A 24,923-nucleotide genomic window follows, 5' to 3' on the forward strand; every position below is an offset into this window, starting at 1 on the left:
GACGTATGTGGTGGTCTCAGAAAGACATGACAAATCCATCCATGAGCAATCGACCACGAGGGACGTAATTTGTGTTGGTGCGTAAGTAAGGATAGCGTCCATAGAACTCAATGTATTTCGGTACACCCAACATGGCTGCCACATACGTGCTAAGAAACTCATCATCGTTCAGTTGCAACTAGTTATGCCTGATTATACTGTAAAGAGGGGAGTCATTCCAGGACCTGCTGTAAACACGTCTAGGTTAGAGTTTTTATTCAATGGCATCTTCCATGAATTCTCTGGAAGCGATTCAGAAAAAAATAGATGCTGTTAAACTCTTCCTCTCTGTTTCACTGAGCATCGCCAATGCCCACACTGTGGATTTCTACACTTGCGATGTATGGGACCAGTTCATGGCTGTGCCACCCGTGGATGTCTTGACAGAGATCACTTTGAATGGTGACCACAAGAGGACGCCAGAACACTACTTAAATCATGGCAATGGTATAGTAAGCGTTATTTTGTCGATGGTTCATTGACAAATATGAAATGTTTCATATGTAATTGTTATTACACGGTTGTAATATTTATCAAAGTAAAAATGTTGAATAAAATAAACAAAGGACAACTGTTATGTTTCTTTTTTTTACTCTCGAAAAGCCGAGAAGATCACCTTTGGTTTCTGTGATGATAGTAAGCGCCTGGTGGATGTGGCTGAGCTCTTGGAGGCTGCCTATGCCCACTCCCTGCCTGGCCTCGGGGTCTGTGTGGGCCGCACAGAGCTACTGCAATCCCTCAGACACACTGACAACGCTCAACCCCTGGAGGAAGGTACAAAAGAATGGACATTATCCTAACCTATCCTAAGAATAACTAAAGGAGAACTGTTTGTTTTAGTCCAAGGCCTTGGTTCTGTCATTGCAACACACTGTCATTAGTGTCACTGATATAGAAATATAATTACTATCTATTTATAGTAATTCTATTTCTATGGTCACTGACACTAGGTTTTTTCACAGGTCTCTCAATAGCAATGCACAGATAGTGTACAGTTTTGCCATCCATGCAAGGATTCACTGACATTGCACATGTGTGTCCATTGACAGTTCCAGCTGCTGTGGTGGAGAGTGGTGAATTTATGAACTCCAAGAAGTCCCACGAGGTGCAGGCCATGTCAGAGGTGGTGGCCAGCCTAGCCCAGCGCTGCCGGGTCAAACAGGTGAGACACAACCGGGTCTCATTTTAGCAGGCACAAAACAGAAGAAAACACTCTGAAACAGATCCAGGTACTATCTGATATTGTGGGATAAGAAACTCTCTTCTGTTTAAAACGTTGACCCTGACCACCCTGACCACAACAGTGTTCTTCAATCCTGCTCCTGGGCACCTACAAGGTGTATGCATGCTTTTGTTCCAGCCTTACACACCCGACCAAACTTATCAAGGGCTTGATGATTAGTTGATTAATTAAACAGTGGTGGGCTAGAACGAAAGCCTGCACACCCTATGAGTAGTGCACCCAAGACAAGCTTGAACAACATCGACTGGACTACATTGTTTTCTGACCCATCACAATAAATCTTTGTCTCCCAGGTGATTGACGTGGGCTCGGGGAAAGGTTACCTGTGCTCCTTCCTGTCGCTGCGGTACGGCCTCCAGGTGTACGGCATCGACTCGTCCAGCAGCAACACGCACGGCGCCCAGGAGAGGAACAGGAAGCTCAAGAAGTACTCCCGGGCCTACCAGAGGCACAGCAAAGCCAATAGAACTCTGACAGTGATGCCCCCTTCAGGCCAGGAAGACTTGGAGGATATTGCACCGGGTGAGAGAGAGAGAGAGGATATGGTTAAGATGAGTGGGGATGCAGAGAAGGAGGAGGGGAGGAGAGACGGGGAGGCACAGACCAACACAACAGGGTTAACAGATCGGAATGAGGAAGATGCAATGACATCACTTACCTCCGCCATTTTGTTAGAGGACAATTCCCTTCCAGAGTTGGACCAAAGTGACCCAGCCTCAGCTCCAGAGGATCCTTTTCTCAGTGCCCTGTGTGTGGGCATGGTGGAGCCCACCTCCCCCCGGGGTCCCCCCAGTGAGTTGAGCCTGGAGGAGAGGGAGAGGAGGAAGAGGGAGAACCTGGAGAGGAAGGCCAGGAGCTGGGTTAACAGTGGTGGCATGGGCAGCGGCATGCTGTACTCACCTCTGACCTCCTACGTTACCGCGGAGACGGAGCTCAAAGAGATTATTGGGGAGTTAGAGGTAGGTGACACTCACTGTCGACCAATAAGACAACGACAACGGCAAAACCATGCTCTTTTGAATGCAAATGTCACCAACTGTGGTTGTGTGGCAATTAATTCATTTAGATAGATAAAGTCCCTAAGATTCATATTCACACCATAGTACATACACATTCAAGTAGACATTTTCTTCCAAGTGTGTGCTTGTGTCAATGTGCCTATAATATAATTGAATGATCACTGATGCCAGCTCTGCATCACATTGCTAATGTAGGCCTGTTTCAGTGCTGAGGCCGCTCTCCCTGTTTTCCAAACCCAGGATGCGGTCATGGTTGGTCTGCACACGTGTGGAGACCTGGCGCCCAGCACCCTGCGCATGTTTGTGGCCAAACGGGAGCTCCTCTCAGTCTGCAGCGTTGGCTGCTGCTACCACCTTCTCTCTGAGGAGTTTGATCCCACCAGACAAGGTAATTACATGGCCAGGGGGAAAGTAAAGGTTGGGACACAGTGAGTGTGTGTGAGAGTGTGTGTGTGTGTGTGTTTTGAAGAATAGGTTATTTTAATCTGTTATACTTATTCTTTGGTCAGTGTATGTTTTTCCACCACTCAACCCTTATTGTGGGTCGCAACTCAAATGACACCTCAATTGGTGGGTCATGAAGCAAAATAGTTTGGGAACCCCTGGACTTCATGACTTGACTTAAACCCTTTTGCTCTTTGAGGAGCATAGATCCTTCACAAAGTTCCTCCAGTGGGAATGGACTAGATACTGTTGGTTAGAATGACAGTGTCACTCACCTATCAAGTCCATTCAGATCAGTCAGAGGGACAGGGAAAGGAGGCAGTGGACTTACCATCTAATTACCAACCTGGTGTACAGAGAGGCTTTTGTGTATTCCCCAAGGGAAAGGCTTCGATTTCATTCATTCATTAGGTACACACAGTATACATACATACATACATACATACATACATACATACATACATACATACATACATACATACATACATACATACATACATACATACATACATGCATACAGTATGCAGGCAGGAAGGCACAGTCACCAGCACACAGACCCACCCTCCTCCACCCCTTAGAGAACATATGGTTTCCATTGTGGAAATCTCAACCAGAGCCGAACTCTTACTTAGGACTACAGACTGCAACTGCCTCCTCTCCCCCACTAGGAGACCTGCAACCTGTCCACCGACGTCCCCCAGTTTTTATGCTAATCATAATTCTGTCACCCTGCACTGTCTACATTGTCACTCTCACCAGCCCAAGGGAAGCATAATTCTCTCACACGCCAAATATGAAGTAGCATAAACACTGATGTGGGTTGATGACTTGGGCACACAGCCAACTAGCGCTCTCTAGATTCGGTTAGCTAAGAAGAGACTGTTAGAATCATTGAATGGATTTATCGTCTCAGGATAACAGTTTAGAGGATTGCAAATGTGATATTTTTGACCCGCTAATGTTCAGGTGTTGAATTGGATATGATTTATCCAACATGTATTCTGACTTCATACGAGAGCGCTGTAGTATTTGTATCCCAATCACACTTAATCAATGCAGAAAAAACTTCATTAAGTCATCATTCTAAATGTACAATACACTAGGAAAGATCTACTCTACACAGAATATAAAGACCCATAGGGCTATAGTATAGAAAACACTATCTACTCTACACAGAATATAAAGACCCATAGGGCTATAGTATAGAAAACACTATCTACTCTACAGAATATAAAGACCCATAGGGCTATAGTATAGAAAACACTACTCTACACAGAATATTAAGACCCATAGGGCTATAGTATAGAAAACACTATCTACTCTACACAGAATATAAAGACCCATAGGGCTATAGTATAGAAAACACTATCTACTCTACAGAATATAAAGACCCATAGGACTATAGTATAGAAAACACTATCTACTCTACACAGAATATAAAGACCCATAGGGCTATAGTATAGAAAACACTATCTACTCTACACAGAATATAAAGACCCATAGGGCTATAGTATAGAAAACACTATCTACTCTACAGAATATAAAGACCCATAGGACTATAGTATAGAAAACACTATCTACTCTACACAGAATATAAAGACCCATAGGGCTATAGTATAGAAAACACTATCTACTCTACACAGAATATAAAGACCCGTAGGGCTATAGTATAGAAAACACTATCTACTCTACACAGAATATAAAGACCCATAGGGCTATAGTATAGAAAACACTACTCTACACAGTTTATTAAGACTCATAGGGCTATAGTATAGAAAACACTATCTACTCTACACAGAATATAAAGACCCATAGGGCTATAGTATAGAAAACACTATCTACTCTACACAGAATATAAAGACCCATAGGGCTATAGTATAGAAAACACTATTTACTCTACAGAATATAAAGACCCATAGGACTATAGTATAGAAAACACTATCTACTCTACACAGAATATAAAGACCCATAGGGCTATAGTATAGAAAACACTATCTACTCTACACAGAATATAAAGACCCATAGGGCTATAGTATAGAAAACACTATCTACTCTACACAGAATATAAAGACCCATAGGGCTATAGTATAGAAAACACTATCTACTCTACACAGAATATAAAGACCCATAGGGCTATAGTATAGAAAACACTACTCTACACAGAATATTAAGACCCATAGGGCTATAGTATAGAAAACACTATCTACTCTACACAGAATATAAAGACCCATAGGGCTATAGTATAGAAAACACTATCTACTCTACAGAATATAAAGACCCATAGGGCTATAGTATAGAAAACACTATCTACTCTACATAGAATATAAAGACCCATAGGGCTATAGTATAGAAAACACTACTCTACACAGAATATAAAGACCCATATGGCTATAGTATAGAAAACACTATCTACTCTACAGAATATAAAGACCCATAGGGCTATAGTATAGAAAACACTATCTACTCTACACAGAATATAAAGACCCATAGGGCTATAGTATAGAAAACACTATCTACTCTACACAGAATATAAAGACCCATAGGGCTATAGTATAGAAAACACTATCTACTCTACACAGAATATAAAGACCCATAGGGCTATAGTATAGAAAACACTATCTACTCTACAGAATATAAAGACCCATAGGGCTATAGTATAGAAAACACTATCTACTCTACACAGAATATAAAGACCCATAGGGCTATAGTATAGAAAACACTATCTACTCTACAGAATATAAAGACCCATAGGGCTATAGTATAGAAAACACTATCTACTCTACACAGAATATAAAGACCCATAGGGCTATAGTATAGAAAACACTATCTACTCTACAGAATATAAAGACCCATAGGGCTATAGTATAGAAAACACGATCTACTCTACACAGAATATAAAGACCCATAGGGCTATAGTATAGAAAACACTACTCTACACAGAATATAAAGACCCATAGGGCTATAGTATAGAAAACACTATCTACTCTACACAGAATATAAAGACCCATAGGGCTATAGTATAGAAAACACTATCTACTCTACAGAATATAAAGACCCATAGGGCTATAGTATAGAAAACACTATCTACTCTACACAGAATATAAAGACCCATAGGGCTATAGTATAGAAAACACTATCTACTCTACACAGAATATAAAGACCCATAGGGCTATAGTCATAGAAAACACTATCTACTCTACACAGAATATAAAGACCCATAGGGCTATAGTATAGAAAACACTATCTACTCTACACAGAATATAAAGACCCATAGGGCTATAGTATAGAAAACACTATCTACTCTACACAGAATATAAAGACCCATAGGGCTATAGTATAGAAAACACTATCTACTCTACATAGTAATATAAAGACCCATAGGGCTATAGTATAGAAAACACTATCTACTCTACACAGAATATTAAGACCCATAGGGCTATAGTATAGAAAACACTATCTACTCTACATATAATATAAAGACCCATAGGGCTATAGTATAGAAAACACTATCTACTCTACACAGAATATTAAGACCCATAGGGCTATAGTATAGAAAACACTATCTACTCTACAGAATATAAAGACCCATAGGGCTATAGTATAGAAAACACAAAGGCAAGGAGACTTGTCTGATACATGGACCTGCAGCTGAAAGGTCAACAGTAAATAGTCCATAGTAGTGTCTATATCCTGTTCCCCTTGCTTTTTCCCCCTCCAATTTACAATACATTTGTTTCCCTGACATCAACAGTGAAATATTCTCTCTTATAAACTGGGTGGTTCAAACACTGAATGCTGATTGGCTGAAAGCCGTGGTATATCAGACCATATACCACGGGTATGACAAAACATCTATTTTTACTGCTCTAATTACATTGTTAACCAGTTTATAATAGCAATGAGGCACCTGGGGTGTTTGTGGTATATGGCCAACATACCACGGATAATGGCTGTGTCCAGGCACTCTGCATTGCGTCGGGCGTGAGAACAGCCCTTAGCCGTGGTATATTGGCCATATACCACACCCCCTCGGGCCTTATTGCTTAAGTCTACATTCCTCTATTCTTTTAACCTAGAAGACTCAATATCATGTGGTTCTTTTCTCCCTGTCATAGCTAGATATACATTTAGCTTCAGACAGATGTGATTGGTCAGAATGTTAGGTCCAGCTGCTCCCCTATCCCTCCCTTTGTGAGGTATGAAACCTGGAATCCTCTCTGTGTGTGATGACAACCCCTGCGTGCTTTTAACAGGGATTCGGCACCGTGGCGTGGTGAGCTGCTTCCTATCACGCTTTCTCTCTTAACACTGCGACCCCTGTCCTGTTACTCGCCACTCTGTTGGGTTCGCCAATAATGACATCACAGCGTTTTGATTGAAAACACTTGAGTTGTGCCAGACGTCCTTTCATGCTCTCTCTCTCTCTCTCTCTCTCTCTCTCTCTCTCTCTCTCTCGTTGTCTCTCTCTCTCTCGTTGTCTCGGCCTTGCAGAGAATTCTGGGATGCGGGCCAAACCCTGCAGTGTACTACCTCACCCTAAAAGATGGGAACCCAAACCACTAAAAGAGCTCAAGACTATAAGAGTGTGGAGATCCTTAGCTAAGTCGTATAGGAAACATCCATTCAATTGTGTCATATGGAACGATAGCCACTGGACTGCACCATTCGTCATAGTCATTCAGTCTGGTGGATTTAGCCGAGTGTGAGACCCATCATCTGATGTGAGATCAGCTTCCCTTAACATAAATTGGCCCGGGACCAGTCCTTAAGGGCGTGAAGGAAGCGTGCCGCAGAGCCCTAGAGCCACTGTGTCTCCTTCTTCCTGACTGTTGGGAACTAACAGATGCCTCGTCGCACGCTACAATATTAGAAACACGTGTGTGTGCCAGGGAAGGGGGCGAACAGTGCTTGGCCCTCGAGACGTGGTCAGTTCAGTATGGCTGAGATAAGGCTAGCGTGCTAGCGAAATGTAAACACTCCACAACGTACACTGTAAGCTAGCTTTCAAACTCTAGCAAAGCCTGTCTGCTCCAATTGACTCTGACCAGGACTGCCTCTGCTAATACCACTACCATGTGTTCAACAGGAGTGGAGTCAAAGAGTAAGGTGGCTAAGGGGTTAGCGACGCCCGCGCTCTCGGGTTTTTCGAGTTTGAAACTTTTTTGAGTTTGAAACTCTGAATAGTATTGTTTCACTTCATTCTCTCTCCCTTTGGACTTTGGTTGGTGGCCTGTCATCTACCATAGTCACACTTTCCTATGGTGTTAAATACACGGTGCAGTTCTGACAGTTGGTGTTAAAGTGTGTGTGTTTGTTTGTTTCAGAGTGTCCAAGCAGCAGCGTGTGTGGTTTCCCCCTGAGTGGCTATCTGAGGGAGCAGTCCTGGTTCTGTGGCAGAAATGCCAGGATGTCGGCGTGTCTGGTAAGCTTGACTCACCTTAGGTGACAGATATTGAGTCAAATGTAATTTGCTATATATATATATATATATCTCACTGAACAGAAATATAAAGGCAACATGTAATGTGTTGGTCCCATGTTTCATGAGTTGAAATAAAAAAAATCTCAGATTTTGTACATACTTTTGTTTACATCCCTGTTAGTGACCATTTCTCCTTTGCCAAGATAATCCATCAACCTGGCAGGTGTGGCATATCAAGAAGCTTATTAAACAGCATGATCCTTACACAGGTGCACCTTGTGCTGGGGCCAATATAAGGCCACTCTAATATCTGCAGTTTTGTCACAAAACACAATGCCGCAGATGTCTCAAATAGAGGGAGTGAGCAATTGGCATGCTGACTGCAAGAATGTCCACCAGAGCTGTTGCCAGAGAATTCAATGTTCATTTCTCTACCATAATTCTCCTCCAACGTCGTTCTAGAGAATTTGACAGTACGTCCAACCGGCCTCACAACCGCAGGCCACGTGTATGGTGTTGTGTGGGCCAGCAGTTTGCTGATGTCAACGTTGTGAACAGAGTGCCCCATGGTGGGGCACTCTGCACTCCTACTTTGTTTTGAAGGTATCAGTGACCAACAGATGCATATCTTTATTCCCAGTCATGTGAAATCCATAGATTAGGGCCTAATTAATTTATTTGAATTGATTTCATTATGTGAACTGTAACTCAGTAAAATCTTTGAAATTGTTGCATGTTGCGTTTTATATTTTTGTTCAGTATAATATTTAAGGCACCATCTTTCAACTAGACAGTATAGTTGAGGGCACTATACGGTTAGGTTGTGCCACAGTATTGACTTTTTAGTGCCCACAACTGTTCAATGCTGAACTGTTGGTCCTCAGTCTGTTATTGTAGTGAGACTAACTAATTGATATCTTCTACCTTTTGAGTACCACATGTTGTAAGAGCAATGTAACTATTTTAACTCTGTTGTGACCCCAGGGAGAGTCCATTCATGGGGTCCTAATAAATACTGAATACTTAATAACATTTCACTTTATTTTCTCTTGATCAGGCTTTGGAGAGAGTTGCCAAGGGCCAAGGGGTAAGTACTATATACATGTATATGAATACGTTGGACACATTTGGCCAAACTACACTTCAATGAGTTGTCTGTGTGAGAATGACATCATGCAATCACAGTTCAATGAGTTGTCTGTGTGAGAATGACATCATGCAATCACAGTTCAATGAGTTTTTTTGGTTGCTACAAATTCGTGCTCATCAAAGATAATCAAAGCTGATCAATTGAATGATTGCATCCAGCATCTGGCCACGTGCGTTTCCCAAACGCTACAGATCCTGTTTTTATATGACGCCTTCCAGAGCAAGTGGATAGGGATGCCTTAGAACACTGTTCCATACATCTCCAGGGTCTTTCACATACAATAAGGCCTGATTGAGACTTACAATACTATAGATATTTGAGCCGCCGACCTTAGACTGCGTCCCAAGTGGCACCCTATTCCCTATATAGTGCACTACTTTTGACAAGGGCCCATAGGGCTCTTTCAAAAGTAGTGCACTATATAGGGAATAGGCTGCCACTTGGGACACTAGTGTGCGGGGTCAAACCCGTTACACGATACTGCCCGGACCATTCATAAATAATTTTTCTGAATATTAATGTAATCACTAAGGGATGGGATTGCGTGCTTAAACGGCAGCTCGCGTCCAACAACCAGTCTGATTGCACTCAGATCATATGTTGAGTTTGGTATAAGCATTGGGCATTGTCATAAAAACGTTTCCTCCAATGGGTTTTAATACGCACCCTAATCACTGGCAGAGAGTGAATGAATATCTCAAGAAAATAGTTTTTTTTTGTAAGTGAAGATAACATGGGATATTTTATTATTTTGTGTCTCCCACAGATTCAGATGGAGTCACTCTTCTATAGGGCCGTCCTCCATGTGATTCTAAAGGATCACTACAGCTCCTTTAAAAGGTAGGTTTGGTCTCCCTAATCCATGTGATTCTAAAGGATCACTACAGCTCCTTTAAAAGGTAGGTTTAGTCTCCCTAATCCATGTGATTATAAAGGATCACTACAGCTCCTTTAAAAGGTAGGTTTGGTCTCCCTAATCCATGTGATTATAAAGGATCACTACAGCTCCTTTAAAAGGTAGGTTTGGTCTCCCTAATCCATGTGATTCTAAAGGATCACTACAGCTCCTTTAAAAGGTAGGTTTAGTCTCCCTAATCCATGTGATTCTAAAGGATCACTACAGCTCCTTTAAAAGGTAGGTTTGGTCTCCCTAATCCATGTGATTCTAAAGGATCACTACAGCTCCTTTAAAAGGTAGGTTTGGTCTCCCTAATCCATGTGATTATAAAGGATCACTACAGCTCCTTTAAAAGGTAGGTTTGGTCTCCCTAATCCATGTGATTCTAAAGGATCACTACAGCTCCTTTAAAAGGTAGGTTTGGTCTCCCTAATCCATGTGATTCTAAAGGATCACTACAGCTCCTTTAAAAGGTAGGTTTGGTCTCCCTAATCCATGTGATTCTAAAGGATCACTACAGCTCCTTTAAAAGGTAGGTTTGGTCTCCCTAATCCATGTGATTCTAAAGGATCACTACAGCTCCTTTAAAAGGTAGGTTTGGTCTCCCTAATCCATGTGATTCTAAAGGATCACTACAGCTCCTTTAAAAGGTAGGTTTGGTCTCCCTAATCCATGTGATTATAAAGGATCACTACAGCTCCTTTAAAAGGTAGGTTTGGTCTCCCTGGTTACGGAGACTACTGAGAGAGTCCAGGTGCCCCTGTCTTGGGGAGTCTGCAGTACCGTTGACAAAACCTGTTAGCTTTTGCTCTAGTGGGTTTTTACTGGCCCTCATTTTATGGTTTGTGGCCACTTTGTAAGAATCTCCACTTACTCAAATTCATTCAGCTAGGATACAAAAAACACAGACTTCTGATGTGAAGATAGAAGGGTATTCTCTACCCCTCTAGCTGAAGCTGTGGTCAATAGTAATTTTGAACATTGTAAGGAGCAGCCCACAATGTAAGATCATCAGACTTCCTGAATGGGTTGTTGACTGCTGCTGGGTAAAGTAGAACAAGTGAAGAGGAATGATTGATCCTGGTGAAAACAGAACGGAGAAATCTACAGTTGGTCTTCTCAGCCCCAGAGAGACAGGGGAGGTATCCTCTGTATTACATACGCACGAAGACAACCACACACACACACAGACAACCACACACACACACAGACAACCTCACACACACAGACAACCTCACACACACACAGACAACCTCACACACAAAGACAACCCCACACACACACACAAAGACAACCTTACACACACACACAAAGACAACCTCACACACACACAGACAACCTCACACACAAAGACAACCCCACACACACACACACACAGACAACCCCCCCACACACACAAAGACAACCCCACACACACACAGACAACCTCACACACAAAGACAACCCCACACACACACACACAAAGACAACCCCCCCACACACACAAAGACAACCCCACACACACACAGACAACCTCACACACAAAGACAACCCCACACACACACACACAAAGACAACCCCCCACACACACAAAGACAACCCCCCACACACACAAAGACAACCCCACACACACACAAAGACAACCCCACACACACAACCTCACACACAAAGACAACCCCCCACACACACACACACACACAAAGACAACCCCCCACACACACAAAGACAACCCCACACACAAAGACAACCCCACACACACACAAAGACAACCCCACACACACACAGACAACCTCACACACACACACACACAAAGACAACCCCACACACAAGGACAACCTCACACACACACGCACGAAGACAACCTCACACACACACGAAAACAACCACACACACACGAAGACAACCTCACACACACACAAAGACAACCTCACACACACACACGAAGACAACCACACACACAAAGACAACCACACACACACACAAAGACAACCACACACACACACAAAGACAACCACACACACACACACAAAGACAACCTCACACACACACACACAAAGACAACCACACACACACACACAAAGACAACCACACACACACACACAAAGACAACCACACACACACACACAAAGACAACCACACACACACACACAAAGACAACCTCACACACACACACAAAGACAACCTCACACACACACAAAGACAACCTCACACACACACAAAGACAACCTCACACACACACAAAGACAACCTCACACACACACAAAGACAACCACACACACACACACACAAAGACAACCACACACACACACACAAAGACAACCACACACATACACAAAGACAACCTCACACACACACACAAAGACAACCTCACACACACACAAAGACAACCTCACACACACACAAAGACAACCACACACACACACACAAAGACAACCACACACACACACAAAGACAACCTCACACACACACAAAGACAACCACACACACACACACAAAGACAACCACACACACACACACACAAAGACAACCTCACACACACACAAAGACAACCACACACACAAAGACAACCCCACACACACACAGACAACCTCACACACACACACACAAAGACAACCACACACACACACAAAGACAACCACACACACACACACAAAGACAACCACACACACACACAACGACAACCTCACACACACACAAAGACAACCACACACACACACACAAAGACAACCACACACACACACACACAAAGACAACCTCACACACACACACAAAGACAACCTCACACACACACAGACAACCTCACACACACACACACAAAGACAACCACACACACACACAAAGACAACCACACACACAAAGACAACCCCACACACACACAGACAACCTCACACACACACACACAAAGACAACCACACACACACACAAAGACAACCACACACACACACACACAAAGACAACCTCACACACACACAAAGACAACCACACACACAAAGACAACCCCACACACACACAGACAACCTCACACACACACACACAAAGACAACCACACACACACACAAAGACAACCACACACACACACACACAAAGACAACCACACACACACACAAAGACAACCACACACACACACACACAAAGACAACCACACACACACACACACAGACAACCTCACACACACACAGACAACCTCACACACACACACACACAAAGACAACCACACACACGAGGACAACCTCACACACACACACACAAAGACAACCCCACACACGAGGACAACCTCACACACACACACACGAAGACAACCTCACACACACGAAAACAACCACACACACACGAGGACAACCATACACACACATGAAGACAACCTCACACACACACACACACAAAGACAACCACACACACACACACATGATGACAACTTCTCACACACACACACACACATGATGACAACCTCACACACACACACACACACACACACACACACACACACACACACACACACACACACACACACACATGATGACAACCTCACACACACACACACACACACACACACACACACACACACACACACACACACACACACACACACACACACGATGACAACCTCACACCTGTAGCCTACAGGACACTGGGTCCCTCACTGAGTGAAGTCAGGATCCCATACCTCATGAATGGACCTGACCACCTCTCTACTGTTGCATGTGTGATGACCGCTTCACTTTGGTTGTCAGGGTGTTGTAGCGTAGTGTAGCGTAGCGTAGCAAGGGAGGAAAAATAAGAGAGGGAAGAGGAGAATCAGATGCCTATGACTTAATATACACTGGTAGGCTGATTTCAGCGATGGTGATTTGGGGGTTGAAAGAGCTGTCTTCACATGTGTGTCGTTGGCAGCGAGAAGCGTGTGGGGAACGTCTACTCCAAGGCCACCTCGTTCGTGGACTACGTCTGGAGAGCCCTCCGGAGGCTGGAGCTGGACGAGTCAAAGGTCAGTGATGGGAGATATCACAATATTAGGACGTTTTGGGAACAGACTTGGGAATGTTCTTCAGAGCAACACATCCTCAGGGGGAATCCCACACTGCTGCTTTGGACACCAGGAAAGCAACCCATAATGGATTTGGTGTAAAAAAACAACAACAGCGTATTCTTGGCGTAAGATGTGAAATCCCGGCGAGAGGACAGGCTTTTAGCATAGCTCTGTACAATTGAAGTGACAGTAACGATCATCTGTAACGGTACCTGAAGTCCCTGTACAGTTGAACGTCTTTGGTTGCTCTACACCATCTTTGAAACTGACACATGGAATCTAAAGGGCTGTTTAGAAATGGACAAGTTGTGTAATGTGCACCTAGAGTACTGTGTGATCATGGGTAAGGCATGTCTGAACTGGCTCCCTCGAGTCGTTCTATAAATGAGAGGTTTGTTGCTCGTAAAGCCTGGGATTAAAAGTGTTCAATGGGTTGTGTGTTACCACTCTCATGTTACTCACCTATCACCTCCACACATGACTCTGCTCTGTCTCTAACACTTCCCACATTCTTCTCTTTATCCCTCCCTCCCTCTCTCTCCCATCTCTCCCTCCTCCATCTCTCTTTCACTACCTCTTCTCTCCCTCCCGCCCTCTCTCCCTCCTTCCTTCCCTCTCGACCAGCTGTCTGACGGTGTCATACAGGGTTACCACGACACATACCGACCCAGGATGGTTGAGATGGAGGCCTTTAACATGGTAGGTCCCAACTGGGATACTATAGCACTACTACCTAGAGGAAGTATCATCACTCTGAATGAATGGCTCACACAGGACTTCTATGGCTATAGGAGCATTGATTCTCTTTGTCCAGCACTTTCTGTTTTGGAGCGGTTATTAAGCCTTATTAAACTTGGTCTATGACTTGTGTAAACTCTACTCTGTGTAAATAATCTGGCAATTAAGTGATATTTTTACTGTCCGCAGGCTGCTAATGAAACCTAGTTTTGAAATCAGAGGTGTTCTATTTCAGTGATGTTACAACAGCCATGCCCTTGCTCTGCTTTGATAAGGTACCTAGTTGTATTCCGTTGGATCCCATAGTGTTGAAGTACACTTAACAGAAGTACACTTAAAACTAGTGTTTACTGACCTGCTACCTGTGTTTACCCAGCTGAAGGTGACTTTGGCTCCCTGCATCGAGGGTCTGATTCTCCTGGACCGCCTCTGCTTCCTGAAAGAACAGGTACAGGACCAGCCTCAACCACAATGGCACACAACAGACTTGGGATGCATCTCATTAGTCTAATGTGGACGCCTCTCCTTGTCTCCTTCATATGCACTGATCTGAATAGGGATCGGTGAGACTAAAATGGTGAATGTCTACTGGGGATTTGCTTTCACCTGTCCAGTTCCTACAGGTCCGTGCAGATAAAGGAGAGGAGACAAGGGATGGGGTCCACTATTGAGATGCACCCCAACTACAGCACACCAATCAATGTTACTAAAAAAGGAGAGGCCTCACTTCCTCCTTGTTCATTCTCTCTCAATCCCTCCAACCTGTGGTCACACACAGACACACACAGACACACATACGAACACACACAGACACACGCAGGCCAGATATAGTGGCCCGGTCCCTATGACTTCAAACGGCCGCTGCGCGACACCAAACATCTCTTTTCCTCATTGTCCCATCATTACCAGTGTCTGGTTCCCCAGAGCTAAGTAGTGGGTGAGAACATGACCTCAGCCGCCAGACCAATGGAGGGAACTATTGTTTCTCCCTCCCAGCTACAAACAGAGGAGGTCTGGGCCTGGAATGCACATTGTCTGGCTAATTGCTATAGGGTGTGTTCATTGATTCACAATGTGATAGGACAAAAGCAGAAGGATTCTTGGAGTGTGGTTTTAGTGGCTTTCGCTGCTACAGAGACAATGGCTATACCGTTCAAGCCTGGTCCCAGATCTGTTTCTGCTGTATATGCAACATTGACCATAGAAGTTGGCTATACAGCACAAACAGATTTGAGACCAGCCAAATACTGTACCTGTTTAGCTGTTCCATTCATGTTTTCTCAGAAGGGATTTTGGATGACGTGGTTATGTAGACTATTAGTTGTCTTCGGTCCATCTCTTTAAAGTGATACAGTGGTGTGGCCCTTAGAAGGGTTGAGCTATTTTCTGAATGACTTGGGTAGGGGAATAATGTAGTGATTATGACTGTTACGCGATGGCTTCTGCTTACGTCCGATGTTCCAGACACGTAGTCCCACCTTCCTGTTAGGTTCAGCCGTTTAGAATTTCTATTTTCCATTTCCTGCTCTGAGAACATGCTTTGAAAAAACAACAACTTTAAAACGCTCCGCGTCGACACTCTTCAAATGTAATGCTGAGTGATCCTTGTGCCAATTTGTGAGGAGTTCTCAAAGTTATCACACACATTACACGGCTATATGAAGAAACTCCCGATTCAGATTTCATATGGAGTCCTTCCTATTGAAGTCATAGCGGCGTGTACTCAACGGACGTGTCCTTTAAGGCCCCTAAACTCAGCTCCTATAACTGCTGTATGTTTATCCATAGGTCTTGATGATTTGCTTGTCCCATTAAAGGAGCTTTGCGACTTGTTAAATTTCTCCGACGACAGATCACTTAAGTCGAGAGAAATCAGAGAGGACGCCATTAGGGTTGAGTTCGCGCTGTGGAGAGTTTGAGGTGTCCCCCTTATTACAGACCAGGGGTGTAACTTCACACCGTTGTACTCCGGGCCAAAACTAATGACGTAATCTGTGATTTGAGTGATCGTAATGAGCTATCTAAGGTTGATGCCTTGTACAAAAGTGTTCTCTAACAGGAATATGTAACAGAAATTGATTACAATGCAGATTTTTTTCCAAGTTCAACCAAAAGTGTCCACACTCAAATGACATATACTGTGTGTGAGCGTGCGTGCATGTGGTGGTCAGTGCAGACTGTTGATTTAGCTTTGTACAAAAGCATAGCTCTCAGTGCAGGCCTACCAAACACATGGAGCCATAATTGGTCAGTATCTGTAAGGTATCAAGCCAGACTGTGTTCAAACATAAAGACAGTGTTCAAACATGCTGCTTCCAGCCTGTCAGAGTCCACCTAACACAATATTTGCACAGATGTGACTACTCAAGGGAAACGTTACAAAGATCTTTTACAGGGGAGAGAGCAGTTCTCATCTGAGGCCCCTCGCGGCGTGGTTCAAAGACAAACTCTGCGGTGCGGTGGTGTGTCTTGGGGAGGGGGTCTTTGACGTTGTTTTCTAACTGTTTTTGTTCTTCTTGTCGTTGATGTCTGTTACAGGAAGACGTGGCGTTCTCCACTCTGGTGCAGCTCTTTGATCCGCTGTTGTCGCCGCGCTGTTACGGAGTTGTCGGAGTGAAGGCACCTGGGACGGAGTTGTCGGAGTGAAGGCACCTAGGTCGGAGTGAAGGCATCTGGGATGGAGTTATTGGAGTGAAGGCATCTGGGACGGAGTTGTCGGAGTGAAAGCATCTGGGACATAGTTGTCGGAGTGAAGGCACCTGGGATGGAGTTGTCGGAGTGAAGGCACCTAGGTCGGAGTGAAGGCATCTGGGATGGAGTTGTTGGAGTGAAGGCATCTGGGACAGAGTTGTTGGAGTGAAGGCATCTGGGACAGAGTTGTTGGAGTGAAGGCACCTGGGACGGAGTTGTTGGAGTGAAGGCATCTGGGACAGAGTTGTTGGAGTGAAGGCACCTGGGACGGAGTTGTCGGAGTGAAGGCACCTGGGACGGAGTTGTCGGAGTGAAGGCACCTGGGACGGAGTTGTCGGAGTGAAGGCACCTGGGACGGCATCATAGAGTTCTTCGAGATGGGACAAACTGCATTTTCTTCCATTTGTATGTTTTATTTTATTCAATTTTTTGCTGACCATGATTTTAGAAAGGTTTTAATGTGATTATGTACTCCTTACTCAGTCACGTACAGATATGGGATCATTGTTTAGTGTTTTCTCTACTTTTGCCTCATCTGGTTTCTGCCAGTCATACAGTACTATGGGGTGTACTGTACCATATTGTATTAATAAATCATTTTTAGAAGATAAAAAAGTTCCTGGTGTGTTTCTGCTCTTTTCCCACAACGGCTGGTCTTTCTCTGAGTGCCTGCCTTAGAGGACCAAACATTAAAACCACATGGTTAAAGCACCTGGAAAAAACATCTCTCCTTCCCTCCCTCATTTCTCAGCTCTTACCTCTGTCTTTTATTGATTGTTTTATACTGAACAAAAATATGAATGCAACACGCAACAATTTCAACGATTTTACAGAGTTACAGTTCCTATAATGAAATCAGTCAATTTAACGAAATAAATTAGTCCAAGAATCCATGGATTTCACATGAATGGGCAGAGGTGCAGCCATTGGTGGGCCTTGGAGGACATAGGTCCACCCACTTGGGAGCCAGGCCCAGCAAATCAGAATGTGGTTTTCCCACAAAAGGTCTTTATTACAGACAGAAACACTCCTCAGCAATCCCCCCCCCCCCCCCCCCCCCCCCCCCCGACAATCCCACAAGTGAAGAAGCTGGATGTGGAGCTTTTGTGAGTGTTTTTAATTTGCACCCTTATGTTGACATTGCTCCACCCACATCTAGCTCCCGATGTCACAGGAAGGCCAAAAAGATCATCAAGGACAACAACCACCCGAGCCACTGCCTGTTCACCCCGCTATCATCCAGAAGGCAAGGTCAGTACAGGTGCATCAAAGCTGGGACCGAGAGACTGAAAAACAGCTTTTATCTCAAGGCCATCAGACTGTTAAACAGCCATCACTAACACAGAGAGGCTGCTGCCTACATACAGACTTGAAATCCTTGGCCACTTTAATAAATGGAACACTAGTCACTTTAATAATGCCACTTTAATAATGTTTACATATCTTGCATTACTCATCTCATATGTATTTACTGTATTCTATATCTATTGCATCTTAGCCTATGCTACTCGGTCATTGCTCATCCATATATTTATATTTACATATTGTTATTCCATTCCTTTACTTAGATTTGTGTGTTAGGTATTTGTTGTGGAATTGTTAGATGACTTGGTAGATATTGCTGCACTGTTAGAATTAGAAGCACAAGCATTTCGCTACACTCACAATAACATCTGCTAACCATGTGTATGTGACCAATAACATTTGATTTGATTTGATCTGTTCCTTGCATCGAATGGGGTTGGAGTCAAGGCAAAATAAACATGTGTTCCTCACAAATATAACAATGTGCATGACAAATATTCAAATAAAGTGTGTACATAAAATGTCTGTAAAACCACAACGAGGACATCGACCTATCAAGTAGGTTTTGATAAATCATTGGGTACAGTGCAGGAGTAGGCTGAAGTGATGAACGACAAGGCGTTAGTTCTCGTTCACATTTAAAACATAACATGCATGGACATTGTATCATTAACACTTCTGGGGAATAATGTCTGGAGGATGAAAATCCAAAAACATTCTCTTTTCCTCAGAGTATTATTTATATCACCTGTCTGATATCTTGACTTTCTCTATGCCACAAAATCTAAAGGTGGAAATGTCATGTTTTAGGTCATTATAATGTATTGTGACAATTTAACTTTTACGTTCACTAATTCTCTGTTTGAGAGAATGAGATGTTTTTCCTATATAATGACATTTCATCATGTAGATAACATGGGTGGAGAAGCACGTAAAAATGTAATTTATTTGGAACCGTTTTCCATATGTGGGTGGCAGAAATATTCACAGTTCATTATACTGTTGCACTGTGCGCAGCCTCTGCATTTATAGCTACCATTCAGAAGAGGGTGTAAAAGAGCCTGGCTCATTTTCGTTTGTGGCTGGCAGTTGGCATGGACCAACTTGTCGCGTAAATTGCGACCTCTCCTGTATACTATAAGTGGTAGGTTCTTAAATTCTGCTGACAAAGCTGGGTCTGATGATAAAACATGCCAATGTTTCTTGACAGCATCTCCCACTTTGCGAGAGTTCAAAGTATATGTGGAGCCCCACAAAAGGACTTTATTACAGATAAAAATACTCCTCAGCACCCCTCCCTCAGACGATCCTGCAGGTGAAGAAGCTGGATGTGGAGGTCCTGGATGTAATGCCAAATTCTCTAAAACAACGTTGAAGGCAACTTATAGTAGAGAAAAGGAACATTAAATTATTTGGTAACAGCTCTTGTGGACATTTCTGCAGTCAGAATGCCAATTGCGCGCTCCCTCAAAACTTGAGATATCTGTGGCAAAACTGCACATTTTAGAGTGGCCTTTTATTGTCCCTAGCACAAGGAGCACCTGTGTAATGATCATGCTGTTTAATCAGCTTCTTGATATGCCACACCTGTCAGGTGGATGGATTATCTTGGTAAAGGAGAAATGCTCACTAACAGGGATGTAAACAAATGTGTGCACAACATTTGAAAGAAATAACCTTTTTGTGCATAGGGAACATTTCTGGGATAATTTTTCTTCAGCTCATGAAACATGGGACCAACATTTTACATGTTGCGTTTATATTTTTGTTCAGTGTATTTTTTTGAGAGGCTGTTGTGTCCATGCCTTCCTCTAAGTACATATGAACTACTCTGTATAACCTCTACACTAATGACTGCCAACTCAAACATATTTGAGGGACAATAAAGTTGTATTGTATTGAATTTGAGGGAACAATAGCTAGGGGCTGGTTAGGGGGGCCAGGATTCTCAGATTGGGATTGAGCAGTTTACCCTCCCCCACCCGTCGCCCCTGATAGGGAGGTCTGGAAACCCCATCAGCCAGGTCCTAAACAGGGGGAGCAGCGGAACGACTGAACAGAACAGGGGGCAAGGGGCACCCTCGACCCCTTTTAGTCCTCTGTCGTTTCCATCTTTTCATAAATCACTCGCACTTCCCATCTTTCCTTTTGAAGGCTGGTGCACTTCAGTACAGCCATGAATCAGGATAGTGGAAAGTACACATACACTTGAAGCAAAGGAACAAGGACAGTACCCAGTAAGCAACAATCATTGCAGGATTACTGTGGTCCATTATAACTAGCCTACAGTATGTGTTTTTTATGGTGCATACGGCAGGAAGGAATAACTGCAGCTAAAGGGATTAAATGAGGGGAGCTCATTGCTGGCTTCTTTTATTCAACATCCCCCAGTAAGACTTCAACACCCCCCAGTAAGACTTCAACATCCCCCAGTAAGACTTCAACATCCCCCAGTAAGACTTCAACACCCCCCCAGTAAGACTTCAACACTCCCCCAGTAAGACTTCAACACCCCCCAGTAAGACTTCAACATCCCCCAGTAAGACTTCAACACCCCCCACTAAGACTTCAACATCCCCCCACTAAGACTTCAACACCCCCCCAGTAAGACTTCAACATCCCCCAGTAAGACTTCAACATCCCCCACTAAGACTTCAACATCCCCCACTAAGACTTCAACATCCCCCAGTAAGACTTCAATACCCCCCAGTAAGACTTCAATACCCCCCAGTAAGACTTCAACACCCCCCAGTAAGACTTCAACACCCCCCCAGTAAGACTTCAACATCCCCCAGTAAGACTTCAACATCCCCCAGTAAGACTTCAACACCCCCCAGTAAGACTTCAACACCCCCCAGTAAGACTTCAACAACCCCCCAGTAAGACTTCAACACCCCCCAGTAAGACTTCAACACCCCCCCAGTAAGACTTCAACACTCCCCAGTAAGACTTCAACACTCCCCAGTAAGACTTCAACACCCCCCAGTAAGACTTCAACATCCCCCAGTAAGACTTCAACATCCCCACTAAGACTTCAACACCCCCCAGTAAGACTTCAACATCCCCCACTAAGACTTCAACACCCCCCCAGTAAGACTTCAACACCCCCAGTAAGACTTCAACACCGGATTAAAACAGTGGAAACACAAGCTCCTGTCTTGGAGGAGTCTGAATTGAGAAAGAAATCCTTTCCCAAGTGAACATGAGAAGATGAAAACACTTATTTTCCTCAGAGCGGGACAGAGTGAGCTGAGCGTTCACTATTGTCCTGAAAGACCAGGGTCATTTCCTCTACGTTGCCATCAACACTCTAATTTGTCTCTGTCCTCATAGCTCTGTCATCGGAACTGCGTTACGACTCTGTCCGCATCTTCAAATCCCAGGGCTTTATTTTTACCTCTGAAACAGACAGATGATGGAGAACCGAAGGCCTGTGGTATGTCTGTGCAGTGTTGAGGTCCTGCTCTGTGCACCGCGTTGACACTCCACACCAGTGGCCAAACCAGCTTACCCCGGCGGCCGTTGCTGGAGTAGTTCAAGATGTGAATGCGGTCGATTTATGACATCGACGTTGCAAGGTTCTCCGGGCTGTCTTGTGAGTCATGTTCTGTTGACCTGTCCTGCCACCAGCTCACACGCAACATGGACTGTACAGTATCGTACACACACACACACACACACACACACACACACACACACACACACACACACACTCCATAAAAGAGAAATGTCTCAGTGAGAGCCACACCGCAATCGGCAATTGGTACAATTTCCTGACCTCACATGTAATGGGAAAGAGGAAAACGGTTCAGGATATGGTGAAGGATGCACTGAGGACTACTGAGAGACAGAAATAGAGAGTGGATGGAAAACAGTCAAAACTCCCATCTCCAGCTGACTTTTCCCCTTTAAGATGGGATCAAGAGCAAACATCAGAGGGAAAAATAGGGAGGAGAAGAATGCGTGCGTAAAGGATCTCTGTCACCACCTCGTGTCATCAACCATTCACACGCCACTGTTTGAGAAATATGTTTCCATTTTAGTCACTTCTTGGCAAAACACCAGACACAAAGACCTGTTGACTCCTTCATTTTAAAAATCTGTTTGTGGTTCCACCTGTCATCGTCGTGTGTGTAGGTGGCAAGGAAGTCAGGCGCAGGAGAAACCAACTTGGTATAACTGGAGTTGTTCAATAAATAATAAACTAACACGAACTCCAAAAACCAACGTACATAAAATAACATGGGTAAAAATACCCTTTGCTCACCAATACAAAAAATACACGAAAATCAATAACAAACAAAACAATCTCGGACAAGGACATGAGGGAAAACAGAGGGTTAAATACACAACATGTAATGAATGGGATTGGAAACAGGTGTGTAGGAAAACAAGACAAAACCAATGGAAAATGAAAAATGGATCAGTGATGGCTAGAAGACCGGTGACGTCGATCGCCGAGCACCGCCCGAACAAGGAGAGGGACCGACTTCGGCGGGAGTCGTGACACCACCTGCAGTGGAGTGGAGCCAGGATGCAACTTTGTTTTGCTATTGTCCAACTTCAGTAGCCTTCACTAAGTTTTTACAACGTTGTTGTGATGTTTACAAAAAGCTAATATAAATGTAATTTGATTGAATGACTGACTGACTAGATGGCATTTGTTACATTCAGCTACCTTCTCGGAGGATGATTCTGTTGCCCCATAGGGAGTGGGGAGAAGGAGGGATATCTGAGCGTGAGGAAGCTTTCGGGCTGTAGTTTGAGTTTTGATCTGGCCAATGCTCTCATCTGTTCATAAAGCTGTATTGAATTATTAAACTGAAGCAAATTGAAAAGGTTACACTAATCTCAGAAGCTCTCTCTGCTATTTGAACATCAGCCATTGACTAATATTGTCAGTGTCAGACATCATTAGATACAGACCTGAGCCTTAACTGAGAATAAACATCAGATGAATGAAATATATTGCTGACTACAGTATGAGGAGTCATTACCGAACTTGGTAACCCGTTACTTGACACCCAGCTTCATAACACATTATGACACGGTCATAACGTATCATAATATGTCATAACAGCTGACATAACATGTCATAACCTGTTATAATATGATCATAACACTGTCATGCCACATATTTAGATCTGTTGTGACATATATTGCATTATTTTATGGCTGGTTATGACACCTACCACACAAGGCAAAACATTCCATTACACCATAGCCTACGTGTCAACAGTATGTTTATGTTATATAACATCTTTTTTTAATTGACCATATTAAATTACCATTGTAATCGCGCACACATTGATGTCAGAAATGCACCTACCTCAATGCTCTGTTGCTGATGACTGGGATGAATGCAGAAGGAGATTTCAGGAGCAGGACAAGACATCCTCTTTTTGACAGATGACTGATATAAGGACATGTACAGTGCATTCGGAAAGTATTCAGACCCCTTCACTTTTTCCACATTTTGTTACCTAACAGCCTTATTCTAAAATGGATGAAATAGTTTTTTTCCCTCATCAATTTACACACAATACCCCATAATCACAAAGCAAAAGCAGGTTTTTAGAAAGGTTAGCAAAATTATGTAAATTTCACAATTACATAAGTATTCAGTGCCTTTACTTTGTTGAAGCACCTTTGGCAGCGATTACAGCCTTGAGTTTTCATGGGTATGACGCTACAAGCATTTAACACCTGTATTTGGGGAGTTTCTCCCATTCTTCTCTGCAGATCCTCTCAAGCTCTGTCACATTGGATGGGGAGCGTTGCTGCACAGCTATTTTCAGGTCTCTCCAGAGATGTTAGACTGAGATCAAGTCCGGGCTTTGGCTGGGCCACTCAAGGACATTCAGAGACTTGTCCCGATGCCACTCCTGCGTTGTCTTGGCTGTGTGTTTGAGGTCGTTATCCTGTTGAAAGGTGAACCTTTGCCCCAGTCTGAGGTCCTGAGCTCTCT

The 24,923-nt window shown here is 43.7% G+C and overlaps 1 protein-coding gene across 1 annotated transcript; it reads left to right on the plus strand.

Annotated features, from left to right (window-relative positions):
* The first annotated feature begins 3 nt into the window (after positions 1-3).
* On the plus strand, positions 4-18,265 carry LOC106609624 (putative methyltransferase-like protein 25). Its single transcript, XM_045722249.2, has 12 exons — positions 4-486; positions 643-813; positions 1,089-1,201; positions 1,576-2,241; positions 2,542-2,689; positions 8,070-8,167; positions 9,225-9,254; positions 10,084-10,157; positions 14,086-14,179; positions 14,846-14,920; positions 15,336-15,407; positions 17,498-18,265. The coding sequence occupies exons 1-12, from the start codon at positions 261-263 to the stop codon at positions 17,603-17,605; spliced, it is 1,875 nt and encodes a 624-aa protein (XP_045578205.2). The 5' UTR covers positions 4-260; the 3' UTR covers positions 17,606-18,265.
* The last annotated feature ends 6,658 nt before the right edge of the window (positions 18,266-24,923 follow it).

This window comes from Salmo salar, chromosome 07, assembly GCF_965601325.2.
Source record: "Salmo salar chromosome 07, fSalSal1, whole genome shotgun sequence".
In the NCBI taxonomy this organism is placed as follows: Eukaryota; Metazoa; Chordata; class Actinopteri; order Salmoniformes; family Salmonidae; genus Salmo; species Salmo salar.